Source organism: Musa acuminata, chromosome BXJ2-2, assembly GCF_036884655.1.
Source record: "Musa acuminata AAA Group cultivar baxijiao chromosome BXJ2-2, Cavendish_Baxijiao_AAA, whole genome shotgun sequence".
Lineage (NCBI taxonomy): Eukaryota > Viridiplantae > Streptophyta > Magnoliopsida > Zingiberales > Musaceae > Musa > Musa acuminata.
Genome location: NC_088339.1, coordinates 28,263,355 through 28,277,658, shown reverse-complemented (window position 1 = coordinate 28,277,658; position 14,304 = coordinate 28,263,355). Strand labels below are relative to the sequence as shown.

The following is a 14,304-nucleotide window of genomic DNA, read 5'->3' as shown; positions in this document are numbered from 1 at the left end:
CGGTGATGCGTCATGATGAGGATACGGGTGAAGTATTGTAGACCGTCTGATCTCGCTTTTATCATCCTTGTTCTGGGGATCGTTTGCTGACACTACAATCGAGGAGCCAACTTGCGATTCAAGTTAATATACACTATACTCAGTATTGTATCAGTCCGCTCGATCGTCCAAATCTTTATCGAATTGATATTTAAGACAGATCGTTTGCTGACCTTTCTGCGTCTCCTCGTGTCAGTGATCTTCCAATTGCTTTCTGCCACAAACGGAGAAGAATCGGAGTAATGCCTCCGGGCAGAGATAAATTGACGGTCATAAATTGAGCTTCTGATCATAGTTCGGCGGCCGATTAAAGCATGAGTTCCCAGCTCAGAGCCATAGGCTGCAGAGGAAGCCTGGTGTTCACCCAGAATCTGAAGTTAACGCAGCTCGCAAAGTCCGGCAGGATCGAGGAAGCCATCGGCGTCTTCCGTGGCATGACGAACCGTAACACCGTAACATACAATTCGATGATCTCAGCTTACGCGAAGAATGGTCGCGTCGTGGAAGCGCGACGGCTGTTCGATCAAATGCCCTACAGAAATCTTGTTTCTTGGAACACCATGATCGCCGGCTACTCGCACAATGGCTGCGTCGCTGAAGCGGCTGAGCTGTTCGACAGAATGCACAAGAGAGATGTATTTTCGTGGACTTTGATGATCACGTGCTACACCCGGAATGGAGAATTGGAGGAGGCCAGGCGTCTCTTTGATCGAATGCCTGGGGAGAAGAACTCGGTCTGCTACAACGCAATGATCTCGGGTTACGCGAAGAGTAGTAGATTTGAAGATGCCATTGAGTTGCTCGATTCTATGCCGTGTAAGGATTTGGTTTCCTGGAACTCTGTTCTTTCTGGCTATACGCAGAACGGGAAGATGGGGATGGGCTCAAAGTTCTTTGATTGGATGCCAGAGAAAGATGTAGTTTCATGGAATTTAATGGTCGAGGGTTTTGTTAGGGTTGGAGATTTGGTCTCAGCATTCGAGTGTTTTAGGAGAATTCCAGACCCAAATGTTATCTCTTGGGTGACGCTGCTCAATGGATACTGCAAGAGTGGTTGCATCGTCGAGGGCAGGAGAATATTTGATCAGATGCCCGAGAAGAATGTGGTTTCTTGGAATGCGATGCTTGCAGGTTATATTCGTTGTCTGCGAGTCGATGAGGCTTCTCAATTGTTTATGGAAATGCCAGAGAGGAACTCGATATCCTGGACGACAATGATTGATGGATATGTTCGCATTGGGAAGCTCAGTGAAGCAAGAAATTTGCTTAATATGATGCCATTTAAAGATGTTGTGGCACAAACTGCACTGATTAATGGGTATGTGCAGAGGATGAAGATGGATGAAGCTCATCATATTTTCAGGGAAATCAGTACTCCGGATGTTGTCTGTTGGAATACAATGATCTCTGGCTATGCACAATGTGGAAGAATGGATGAAGCTTTGAAGTTGTTTATGAGAATGCCAAAGAAGGATGTGGTATCTTGGAATACCATGATTGCAGGTTATGCTCAGGATGGTCAAATGGACAAAGCAATTCAATTTTTCCACGAAATGGTAAAAAAGAATAGGGTTTCCTGGAATTGTGTAATCTCTGGGTTCATCCAAAATGGGTTCTATGTGGAGGCACTCCAGCATTTCAAGATGATGAGAAAGGAAGGGAAGGATCCTGATTGGTCTACATTTGCATGTGCTCTCAGTGGTTGTGCTAATCTAGTGGCTTTGCAGGTTGGAACTCAACTCCACAATCTTCTTCTCAAAAGTGGACATATTATTGATATCTTTGCTGCTAATGCATTGATAACTATGTATGCAAGGTGTGGAAGGATCTTGACAGCGAGACAGGTTTTTGATGAGATGGTATCCGTGGATCTTGTTTCCTGGAATTCATTGATTGCTGGCCATGCCTTGAATGGTTATGCAAAAGCGGCAATTTCAATCTTTCGGGAAATGAAAAAGAATGGGGTTGCTCCCGATGAGGTCACCTTCATTGGTCTTTTATCTGCGTGCAGTCATGCAGGAATGGTTGATGATGGATTAGAACTTTTTTACTCCATGTCTAGGGACTACCCAATGACTCCAGTGGCTGAGCACTATGCTTGTGTTGTTGACTTGCTAGGTCGTGCTGGGAGGTTAGAAGAAGCATTGAAACTGGTTAAGGGAATGCCAATCAAGGCAAATGCCAGCATATGGGGCTCCTTACTTGGTGCCTGTCGAATGCATAAGAATCCAGAAGTTGCAAATGTTGCTGCTGAGAAGTTATTTGAATTTGAACCTCACAATACTTCAAATTATGTGCTTTTGTCAAACATACACGCTGAGGCTGGTAGTTGGGCTGAAGTTGAGAGAGTGAGGGTTTTGATGAAAGAGAGAGGAGTTTGGAAGCAACCTGCACGCAGCTGGATTGAAATTAAGAATGAAGTTCATTCTTTCTCTTCTGATGATTCTACAAAGCCAAGGGCAGCAGAGGTCTTCATGGTTTTAAGAGTGCTGAATGCACAAATGAGAAACATAGGGCATATGTATGATTCTTCTTTGTTAGGTTGTGGGTAGAATTTAGACTTAAATGGTATGAAATTTCTCTTGTCCGAAGCCTGCAAATATCATAAATCACACTGTATGATCATGGACTTGAAGCATTTGAAGTTAGATTGCTGTCGTTTGTGACAGTAGCTGAATCCATCAGCCTGCATTATTTGGCAGTTGGTTGCAGCATGGGCATCAAGAACCTGTTACTTTTATGAATCTCTTTTAAGATTTACCTGACACTCCAGTGCATTGTCTTCTTGGACTTTCAAGCCCACACATATGGTTGAGTTGCTTATATATTAATTAGGGATGATCTCAATCCCATTCAATCATGTTCGGTCAAGAAAAGCTCAAGCTTAAGAAATAGCAGTCCTCTCACCATAATCCAAGTCATGATAGGACTCGGATCAGGATGACTCTCACCTAAAGAGGGGCAGCCATCAAGCAAGAAGGGTGCGACAGCCCTGCGAGGGAATTCTAGGTGCCATGCCTCACAAGGAAGACCCTAAAAAGGACAAGCCGCTCCCCTTACAAAACAAAGGGTAAGCAGGGAACCTTCAGCAAAGAGCTAGTCGATCCTAGTTTTGCAACCTCAGAGCAGCGAAAAGAGAAGAGAGGCAAGAATTCTGCATCACTACAACCAATTTCTTCCAGTTGCAACCTTCTTCCTCTCATTCCAATAGTCTAAGACTCCACCCCAAATCTTCATCTAGCTACTGCAAGAAGTTCTCAACTCCTGCATGCTGTCCAAACCTCAGGAGGAGGTTCTAGCAGCAAAGAGAGGAGGAGACCGAAAATCAACAGTGACCACAACCTACCGAGAGCACTGACGTGTTGTCCAAAAACAATCTGCATTTTCACGCACTTATAATCTTTCTTTTACACTTCTATCTTCATTGTTTTAAGTCTCTTAGTCAAAGCTTTAACTTTACAAATAATAGAAGTTGTTTTCTTTCGGTTTTATGCTTGATTTTTCTGTGATAATTTTTACCTCCGTGAAAACTTTCATTCGAAAGATGATTTCAAGTCAACGAATCATCGAACCCGAATTCCATACAGATCATATGTTGTATTGTCAGCTAAGTGAAGCCTCATTCCGAACTACATGGTGTTACAGTGATTTGCTTCGGACCGTCAGCTTTGTGCACGACATGTGAAAGAGGACTCATGGCAGTTCCAGGAGAAACTCGGAGCATGGCAGTTCCAGGAGAAACTTGGGAGGTTCACTGACCATATGGTGTTACTGGATAAACTACCATACAATGCAGATGTGTTCGATATCAGACTCTCCATTTTCCCTTCTTCATGTAAAAGAGTCATTAAACTTCTAATCATAAGCTCAAATGTCAAAAATAAGCAGTTCATTCTCGCATCATATACAGACCATTCATTTTGACATGACTCCGTGGAAGATTCACAATATTCGGAAGACAGTAAAGTTTTGACAAATTGTTTTCCGGATATGAATATCAAACATGTATTCGTTTTCAAAGGGAAAAAATGCTATCAATTGTAATTGGATAAACTCCTATTTGTGAAGATACTTGTGGTGATTTATAGAACATTGTTTCTTTGAGCTAGAAAGAAAACTAAATTGGAGATTAGAACAGAAGAACATTTTGTAGGATGACATGAGATTGTTGATCTTCTAAACCACACAAGCAATCTACTATCACATGCAACAAGGACTTAACAGCAAGATGATGTAAATGGTTGGTGAAATTGCACCTTCGAATGTATGAATACAAAACAGATGAAAACATCCATGTATTTTGCTTGGCTAAACTTCAAACAAAAACAAGACACACAAGATGATGTTGTTGCAATAACAAACCTCCAAGGATGGCACAGTAGGGATATGATCCTACTTCATCAAATCTATGCAGGTTCTCAATAGTGATTCCCCACCATGGAAGAGAGATTTGGCAGATGGACTTCATGCCCAAACATAGTGAACACAGGGGAGGTAATTGGTGGCATCGCAAACTCCGGTATGTTCACTGAGAGGTCCGGCAAATCGGGAATGTCCGGCAGCGACACCCCCGCCGATGATGCCAACTTAGCTTTGGTTTCATCCGGAAGCGAACTAGCCAACGCAGTTAAATCAGTACCAGGTGGCAGTTCTGAAAGATTTGGAAGACCGGCCGGGAGCGACGTTCCTGCCAATGCTGATAAATCTGGTGTGGCTGAAGAATTCGTCGACAGTGAGGTGGCTATCGATGATGTATCATTCCCGTCGACGGAAGGCTCCGACAGCAGGCGAGCAGCATGGCAAGTGCTAACGATGGCTGTTGCGATTACTAGCAGGATCGCAAAGAGGAGACCCTTCCAGGGAACCATCGTCGTTTCAAGAGAAGCAGCAGACTTCCAAGAATGAATAGCTCGTCCCACTGGAGGCCATAAACATTCTCTCGATTACCAGAAATCCTAAGTTTAGGAGGTCTTTTCAGAGTGTGTGGCTCCCCGAAGTTTGAATTGTTCTGTTCCTGACGGGTGGTGGCAATATTTTACTTAGAATAGGGAACACCATTCGCTTTTGAAAGATGAATCATGCCATGGAACATGAGTGGAACGAAATGATTTGTCTTCCAAACCATGCCACGTAACATGAGCCGAACGCTTGCTCGGCAGCCCGTTATATTTGTTCGGCATCGCCACTACCGCTCGCTCATTGCTTGCAGACGGCGGCAGAGGGCGATGGCCGCACACCCTCGCCGCTATTCTTGCGAGACCGCGGCTGAAACCCTACAATGGATGAACGCCATCGCTGATTTCATCCGCCCCTACAAGCCCCTCCTCGACGCCCACGTCGTCAATTTCTTCAAGGTTCATCTTGGAAACCCTAGTCTCCGTTCCCTTTGTTTCAGGAGAAACTGCGCCTTGTTAGGGTTTTTCTCAGTAGCGATTTTTGGAACCTTCTCAGGATAGGTTGTGGGAGTTGGTGGACGACCAGTGGATGGATTGCCTCCGGAAAGAATCTGTGGAGGCTCTCTTGAAGTTGCCGTCTGGTTCTGCTCAGGTGCTCCTTCCTCCTCGACGAAATTTACCGACTAATTGTTGTTTTTGATATTATCTGTATCTTCTATGTTAGATATTAGATAATTTTGGTTTGAGATCTTTAATTTTTTCTTCCTTAACTTAATACTACTCTTAGCATTTAACAATTCCAAAATTCTTTTGTTCTTTAGCTGCGATTTAGATATCTTATGATTGGTTTTTTGCATTAGTATAATGTTCAAGCTGTGAAGATGCTTAAATACTGAATTTAATCCAAACCACATTAATCAGGTCTACAATAGTGTATCCGGTGAACTACGATTGTCTATATTATGTAACCTGATCCTAATGATCTTGTGTTGCAATTTTGGTACAAACACTGGCTGGATTGGAGATAATGCACTGGTACTATAGACGGGTTGGGTTCTGAAGCGAGAGGCCACTAGGTAGATCACTTATATATCAGTATACTTCCATGTTTAGTATTTATTTGGTGTTAAGTAGGTCTGTACTGCTATGACTCTTATCCCAATGGATTCCTTTTGTTTTTATGTGTTACCATCCATGTAAATGGGTCTTTCACAACAGAAAGAGTCAATTACTTGGGGCTGAAAGAGGAAAGATTTAGAAGAGTCAGATTTCTCTTCCTGTATCATTTGCCTACAAATGCACAAGTATCATGAATGCACTTGAATTAAGAACTTACTAAATTGTATTCATCTGTATAACAGGAATACTGGCCCGATTCACTTAAACAATTTCTGTGCAACTTAAGGTTCCTCGTCCTTCCGCGGGAGCGAGAATTGATGCACCAGGTACGTTTTTGTCACTTCTTTTCGGAAATTGTGTTTCAATTGTAGTACTTGTGCACTTGATATTGTTGAATGATTGAAATTGTTATTCACTGGGTGTTTCTTTGTTATAAGGATGCTATATGCCTGAATCTTGACTTTCTAGGTCATTTTGCTTCCTGTTCCGATTATGCAAGATTAAAAAAATCATTGTCATTGTGTTTTCTCACAAAATTATTATTTTCTTGCAGATGTTACCTAATTTGCATGTAGCTTCACTGGGTACTGTTCTTGCTCAAGGCATGAATTTGAAGAAAAAGCATGAAGTATGTAACAAAGTGCTCATTGCCAATGCCTCTTATATTATGTGAATTTCCAGGATGATTATTCCCCAGTCCTTGCAGAGTCGAATATGATGATTTCTTGTGTTTGTGATACGTCTCCAACAACCATTTCCTTGCTTTTCTTTATTTTATCCATCATTAAAGCATTCTCTTTCTCATTAATAGCTAAACAAGGCAACTCGTTGTGTACCAGGTGGAGATACTTGCTGCAGTTGTCAGTTGGATTGCGCATGATTCTGGAGCAGAAACAATTATTGATGTTGGTTCTGGTCAGGTATACATTGCTTCTCTATCAATTCATGATAAAGAGCTTGTCTTTGTGTGGTTACTGCACAAACTTGTGGCATTAGAACAATGGCATTATCCATTTTGACAAGACTTGCCTGTTTTCCTAAAAAAATTATTCCCTTATAAGGGGCAACTTGGCCTTTGTCTTATTAACATGTGTTACTTGCATTGCTTTTTGGAGTTTGCTGCTGAAAAATGTTTTACCTGGTTCTGTTAGGGTTATCTTGCTCAAGCGCTATCGTTTCAATATCAACATCCTGTCATAGCAATTGATGCTTCTTTGCACCATGCAAATGTTACAAATGCCCGGGCAGAGAGAATTAAAAAGCATTATGCAGCTAAAAAGTGTAATATCTTTATGATGGTGCATTTGTTCTCTGGGTTATGTCTACTTTATACTTTATACTCTTTACTCCACTGCATTAACTAAACTTATTTAATCTACTAGTTCAGCAAGCCCACATCTCAAAGTGCCTCGGACCATCACTTGCAATATTCTCTCAAGTGAAGCACTAACAGATTTAAGTATCACTTCTTTATGTGAGGACAATACTGAAGAATCAACGGGACGTGGTAATAAATCTGAATTTGGTGACTCTGAAAGTTCAAAGCCAAGCGTTGCTAAAGCAATTAATTTATATAATAAACAACAGCACAGTAGTGCCTTTTTCGTTCTTGCCGGACTCCATGCTTGTGGTGACCTCTCAGTGAACATGCTTAGGTGAATATCAATGATTTCAGAACCTGTTTAGTGGGTCTAGTGTCACGATCTACTCTTTTTTTTTGTTATGATGCAAATCTAGATGATTATTTCAGTGCTGAATCTTTGTTCTTACTATAATTGGCTGTTCTCAATTCAAAACTTTGCCATGTAGGTCCTTTGTCGGCTGCGAACATGTTAGAGCTTTAATTGGCATTGGTTGTTGTTACAACTTACTTTCTGAAGACTGTTTAGAGAAGACTGACAACTCATGTGGCTTCCCAATCAGTAATGCTGCTAAACTGTCTAGTCTAGTCCTTGGAAAAAATGCGCGTGATCTTGCTTGTCAGGTGCACATAGTTAAAGTGCAGAAGTTTCTTTATCTTATTATACACTTGTTTTTGCCCTTTGTATATTATTTATGTATTACATCCTATAGATGATCTAACCATTTGTAATGATCAATCATTGTTTCATCTCTAAATCTACTTGTAGAGGTATGTACATGAGCACGGACAGTGTCATCCAATTATATTAATGTACATGCCTTCTAGAACATATGGAACTTACTGTGAATTTCAGACGTGGAAATTATCTAAAGTTATTGAGATAGAGACTCCCTTTTGTATGTAGGAATATGAACCATTAATGTCGATAATATTTTATAAAACAAACAAGTTTGCTTTCAGTTTCAGACAATTTAACCGATATCAGTCACTGATTCTGCAGAAATTTCTGTATTTTTTAACATTTAATGCTTTGGATATTAAGAAATTAGAATGGGTTGACGCCTGTCACAAACTTGAACCTTTGGAGAAATTTATCAGGTCAACACAAATAAATCAAATTTCGGCTTCTAGATGATTTTGTGATTTTTTCTTTAGATGATTTTGTATTATTGACATTTAACTTTATAGACTAAAATTAGAATGTCTTGACTTGATACAAGTTTGATCCATGGAGTAACTTATGAGCTAAGACTTAAGAAATGAAAAGCGAAGACAATAAACTCTAACTTATTGAACTTTAGTGGTAGTGACTAAACCTAACTTAACTGATAAATTTTTTAGATTATGTGGGCTAACTACAAATTATGTCTTGTAGTTAGACCTTCTTAGCATCTTGATCTCTAGACTTAAAAAATTTACATTGGAATCCCTATAGTTATGAAAGTGAAACATTTAGCTCCATTTACCCTAACGTCGTCAGTTTTACAGACGGAAACATGAAAACAAAAAGCAAAAAATATAATTTTAACATTCCAGTTGATGGTGGCGGACGACGACGCCACTGGGGGCCACGGGTGACTGTTGTGGATGAGGAGAGCGACGGCGAGAGGTGAGGGTACTCTGCATCTGCATTGACACCGACGTAGTTGTTGAGCGGCCCTTTCGCCATTCTGCATTTGCGTTGGCATTGATGCAGTTGTTGAGCGGCAAAAGGGCCGCTCAACATCTGCATCAGTGTCAACATAGTTGTCGAGCGACCTTTTTGCTGTTTTGCATCTGTGTTGGTGTCGACGCAATTGCTGAGAGACGAAAAGGCCGCTCCGGTGGTTGTCGTGGATGAGGAGAGCGATGACGAGAGGTGAGAGCCACTTTGAATTTGCGTCGGTGTCAACGCAGAGCAGTGAAATGGTCGCTTGGCAACTGTGTCGGCGTCGACACATATGTAGAGTGACCCTCACCTTTCGTCGCTACTCTCCTCATGCACAACAGCTATCCGAGGGCCCTTTTGTTGCTCTGCATCTGCGTCAGCGTCAGCATCGACGTTGTTGTTGAGCGACGAAAGGACCGTTGTTGTAGATGCAAAGCGGCAAAAGGGTCGCTCAGCAACTGTGTCGGCATCGACGCAAATGCAAAGCAGCCTTCACCTTTTATCGACACTCTCCTCGTCCACAACAGTCACCCGCGGCAAGGTTCGCAATACCGTACCGTACCGGTATTTCGATCTGGGCTTGGTACCGGTACGGTACGGTATACCGAGCGGTACACCCAGGTGTGCCGAGTACTGTAGCACGGCTACAATGCTACAGTGCACTCGGATCGGTAACAGGCGGTCCGCGTACCGACAACCGGTCGGACCGGTACGTACCGCCCGTACCGGGCGGTACAGTTCGGTACTGCAGACCCTGACCCGCGGCCCCTAGCAGTGTCATCGTCCACCACCATCAACTAAAATGTTAAAATTATCTTTTTGTCATTTGTTTTCGTGTTCCATCGATAAAACTGATCACGCTAGGATAAATGGAATTAGATGTTTTACTCTCATAACTATAGGGATTCTAATATAAATTTTTTAAATCTAAGGATTGGGATGCTAAGGAGGTCTATCTATAAGGGATAATTTGTAATTATCCCAGATTATGTTGCACATAAATTTGATAGATTTATTAGATATTTATGACCTGTTTCTTAAGATTTCTACGAAATGACAGTTTATTACATTCCTTCGAAGGGAATTTTATCTAAATTAATTAGTTCCTTCAATTGGTCCTTGTTAATAACTAATAAGCTACCATGTAAAGTATGTGATCTCTGTGAATTGTCCTAAAATCATGCAAAGAAGTTTCTTCTCATGTCTTGGTTTAGATCTTTTATGATGTGTGAAAGAGGTTTGCATATCCTCAGCCTTGAGCCTGACATCCATGAAAGAGCAAAAAGAAGGCGAGAGGTGGAGGAACATGTTGCGGACCCTTCTTATTACTATGCTACATCTTTATCTTCATCTTGTCTTTTGTGGACTTTTTTATTTGTGTGTATGTTATAGCTAGAGGGATTATTTTATGTCTAGTTTTAGCTTGAAAACCAAAATGCCATACTCTTATTATGGATAAAAAGAAAAGAAAGTTGTAAGTTGTGGGTTGGTGTTGAAAATCCAAGACGAGGAGTCCAAATAAATTAAAATCTCATTCTTTTGCTGATCATTTGCTTGATCATGTACTACCTTTAAAGTTCACTATGCCATATAATTTCTCCTCTTTATTCTTTTTTTTTGGTGCCTTTATTTTTGTTTATGTATTATTATCTTTTGTGTATTCTCTAAAGAGAATGCTATTCTTGCATGGGAAACAGCACTTTTATTATGGCTACTATCTTGAGAAGCATCGGTAATTGCAGAACAAAAGTCGATATATTCTAACTACTTTTAGAAGCCTTTCTTAAGTAGCTTCTTTATGTTTTTTGTTTGTGATTTAATCTTTATATTTTATTCTTGTTAAGATGTTCAAGTAATTGCTTCTCTAATTGTGGTTCCCGATGTTTAGTTTGACCAAAAATGATTAAATGTTATCACATTTTTCTGGTTAGAGTGCTGAAAGATGGCGAATTCTTACTGCAGATGCCGCCCTTCAAAATTTTGATGTACATGCCCTTCGTGCTGCCTTTCAACTGGTACTGTTACTTCTTATGTCTTTAGAGCCTCAACTAGTTGATTGGTTCAACTTGGATTCCCACATCCCATTTCTTTATATTAATTTAGTTTTCACAAATAGCTTTGTTTCTTTGCTTTTTTCCTTCATCTCCTGGTTTTCTCTAATTTGAACTTGATAACCTGCATACTCATTTGAAATAAAATCATTATGGTGTGAAAGTCTTCCTGACTGAGAATTGGTAATGATATATAGGCAGTTATATTAATGCTGCATGCAGTTATTTGTCTTCATTGTAGCAGTTGTTTCTCATGTCTCCTTTATGTGCTAATTTTTTTAAAAAATGGTACTGTTTTGTCACTAATTGCAATATCCTGTTATTAGACTGACCAGAACATCATTCCTCTGCAAGTATATAGGATAAAATTCCTTGTACATAACAGCTGAAATTCCATGTTTTGTTTTCTAATTATAACTCATATCTTAGGCTCATTGGCGACTGACCAATGTTTAAGTTAGAGTCTGACAAGTACAAAATCATTTAGAAACCATTACTTGGTGTGTCAAGTTTGCATTTGAAGTGGAAAATTATAAATTTTGAAACTTTTTGATATCTACTTGATTAATTGTTCTAGACATTACATTCTTGAAGTATACCTTCTTTTACCTATAGGTTTTGGACAAATACTTTCCAGAAATTTTAGTGTCAAGTCCATCAATTGGTCGACAAGGGAAAGCTCTACGACGCCAACAGTGTAGGAGACTTCGAGAATCTGAACTGTGCTGTAAAGGTATAAATATTCTTCTTTTTTAACCTCCAAGGACCATCTTACTTTTCCATGATCATCCAATGTACATGTCATTGATGATGTCGACACGTTTATGGATGCTGCAATAATGCAACTCCAGGAGGTTTCATCCTACTTTATTGATTAAATCTGCACATAGTACATCCCCCAAGAAACTAGTAGTAAAGAGTTTATTTTTTCTATTGTTGTAGATGACAGGTGTAGCTTTTTTGAAGTATCAGGAAAATTGAGTTACAGTAATGCCAAGGGATGCCAAGAGTTTGATGTTGAGGGATCCAACAATTATTTGCTTTTTAAAGAGTTCTGCAAGTCTGGACTAACTCGCCTTGGGTGTATGTTCTCTGAGGATATTGATCTACTGGAGATATGGAAGGAAGCCCAACCTTATACTGTAAGTTTGGTTTCGTACTCATCTTCATTCTAACTTCAATTTTCTTTTCAGCTTTGTTTGTGCTCCAGTATCTGTTAAGTTTTATCTTGGTATTCATGTGCAGCCTCATCTATTGACTTCATTTATGTGTTCTAAACTTTTTGCTAAGTAGTTCTTCTTAAGATTCAGAAAACATTTATGCACTTGAAGACAGACGAATGGTCTCATATGTTCAATATTTTGACAACTACACATTTCAACTCTTGAGCTTTCTTTGACTTGATCTTTATGACATGATCAATATTGTCAAAAAACATGCTTTTAGTGCAGTTGTCAATAATGAAGTAATTTCATTGTCTAAGTGACAGCTGACAGATCATTTACTTATGCAGGAATTTATAGGTCCTTTTTGGGCTCTCCGTGCAGCTCTAGGGCCACTGGTGGAGAGTTACATTTTGCTTCATAGGTTATTGTTCTTGCAAGAACAAGGAAATTCTGTGGAAGCGTTTTTGTTCCCTATTTTTGATCCTACTTTATCACCTAGAAACATAGCAGTAATTGCTCGAAGAAAGTGATGCAGACTGGCATACAAAGGTATATTTCTTTCTTTAAAATCATAGAATTGCACATGAGTCTTGGACATTGTACTCCTCTTCCAGGCTCATGATGTGAAATGCACATCAGTCAATGCAATGATAAAAAGTAATTTTTACTGGTTCTTTGTTTATATGTACATGTGTGTGATTTTGTGTACTTATGAAAAATATATTTTTGAATCAGAAACTTCTATATGTTTTTTTAAGTTACTGTATGCATGTATATGTAGGTGTATATAGATGGATATATGAAACTGCCCATGTAAATGTACATCTATTGTCATAAATGAGTTTTTTCTTCAGAGATTGAATGGATATTTTCACACATCCATCTTTCTTTCTATTTATCAAAAGATTATTAGATAATTTATCCTACTGTAGTTTGACAATTGTTTAAGAAAGCATTTAGGCCTTTCTACCTTTTGTTTGTTATAATTAGTATGCATCTAGATTTTGTCGATCGAGTCATCTGACACATCAGGCGTTGAGATTGTCATAATTTGTTAAAAAGGTTGTGTGTGTTGTTGAAGGAACTGGAGTGTTTTAAGTTGCTACTAAGATCCAATTTTGTTTCTGTTTTTTTCTTTCTTTTCTGAAATTTTGTTACTGATCCACAAGCAGCAAAATTGTCCCAGCTAGTTGGGGTTGGACTATAACTCTGTATACTAGACCTCATCAGTATCAGTTGGATGCTGTTATGGTTCCTGATGTGCTCTAGATTTTAGTTATAAACCTAATAGACTGTCAGGGTGATAGAAAATCTCAGTTGCTGAAAATAAATTATTAGTAGTGATCGTTAGGCTCTGTGATTTCTACACTCTTATGCCATGATATTAAGTACCTTGTTGTGTTGTAGGTGCATACATCGGACATTGCGGCGGTCATTCTAAACTGTTTAGAATCATGTGAAGCTCTAGTTGGATGGAAATAGAAGAAAGAAGAAATCAAAGGCATGCTGAGTGAACTAAAACAGCAACCTTGCATGCAAAAGCATAGTGTGTGTACTGCCAACTCTCTCTGTCTTTTGGCCATTACTGTGCCATGAATCCTGTTCGCTAGCAAATTTAAGGTCAGGATACCTTCTCAACAATGTTACTCATCTTGCAATGTTTCGGTGTGATGAAGCATTAAATTCAACCTCCAGAGACCGTCGAACTCGTCACTTGATCATTGATGTTTCCTTCCAGAATCGCCCGTCGTAGTCACTTTTTTTATCTCTATGTTTTACTGATTAAACTATAACATTCTTCATTTCGCTGAATAGATCATTTTGCTATAGAAAATTACTGTATTTGCTCCGGAAATTCTCGTAATTTATTCTTCCGTTGAAGTTGCTAGTCCCTATCTATCCATGCTAATCTCGGTCCCCTTTCTGTCGTTACATGAAATGCTTGTAGGATTTAAATGTTCTAAATGTTGAGGAAATGGGGTTAGGGATCTATCGTCGGGTACTTGAAAGATTCATCGGCATA

General features: G+C 39.6%; 2 protein-coding genes across 4 annotated transcripts; both read left to right on the top strand.

The window, feature by feature from the left end:
* The first annotated feature begins 91 nt into the window (after positions 1-91).
* On the top strand, positions 92-3,530 carry LOC135605821 (pentatricopeptide repeat-containing protein At4g02750-like). The gene has a single exon (XM_065096323.1). It carries the CDS (start codon positions 354-356, stop codon positions 2,589-2,591), a length of 2,238 nt encoding a protein of 745 aa, XP_064952395.1. The 5' UTR covers positions 92-353; the 3' UTR covers positions 2,592-3,530.
* A 1,596-nt stretch (positions 3,531-5,126) lies between these two features.
* On the top strand, positions 5,127-14,169 carry LOC103975660 (uncharacterized). Of its 3 annotated transcripts, none has more exons than XR_010484559.1 (13): positions 5,127-5,393; positions 5,491-5,586; positions 6,296-6,379; positions 6,607-6,681; positions 6,893-6,973; positions 7,205-7,332; positions 7,436-7,708; positions 7,863-8,037; positions 11,027-11,079; positions 11,731-11,848; positions 12,058-12,257; positions 12,629-12,830; positions 13,689-14,169. XR_010484559.1 is itself a non-coding variant. In XM_018822447.2 (13 exons), the coding sequence occupies exons 1-12, from the start codon at positions 5,163-5,165 to the stop codon at positions 12,809-12,811; spliced, it is 1,728 nt and encodes a 575-aa protein (XP_018677992.2). In that variant the 5' UTR covers positions 5,137-5,162; the 3' UTR covers positions 12,812-12,830; positions 13,689-14,169. The 3 variants fall into 3 exon arrangements, 2 of the variants coding, with proteins under 2 accessions (XP_018677992.2, XP_009388956.3); XM_018822447.2 differs by having other exon boundaries at positions 5,137-5,393; positions 10,996-11,079; XM_009390681.3 differs by having other exon boundaries at positions 5,137-5,393; positions 7,205-7,334; positions 7,441-7,708; positions 10,996-11,079.
* The last annotated feature ends 135 nt before the right edge of the window (positions 14,170-14,304 follow it).

What these genes read in the sequence shown, in the direction of transcription:
- LOC135605821 (XM_065096323.1), top strand. Translation starts at nt 354, where the DNA reads ATGAGTTCCCAGCTCAGAGCCATAGGCTGCAGAGGAAGCCTGGTGTTC.
- LOC103975660 (XM_018822447.2), top strand. Translation starts at nt 5,163, where the DNA reads ATGCCACGTAACATGAGCCGAACGCTTGCTCGGCAGCCCGTTATATTT. An exon ending in ATTTGAAGAAAAAGCATGAA is followed by an intron (nt 6,682 to 6,892) that starts GTATGTAACAAA and finishes GTTGTGTACCAG; the next exon opens with GTGGAGATACTTGCTGCAGT. An exon ending in CTCTCAGTGAACATGCTTAG is followed by an intron (nt 7,709 to 7,862) that starts GTGAATATCAAT and finishes TTTGCCATGTAG; the next exon opens with GTCCTTTGTCGGCTGCGAAC.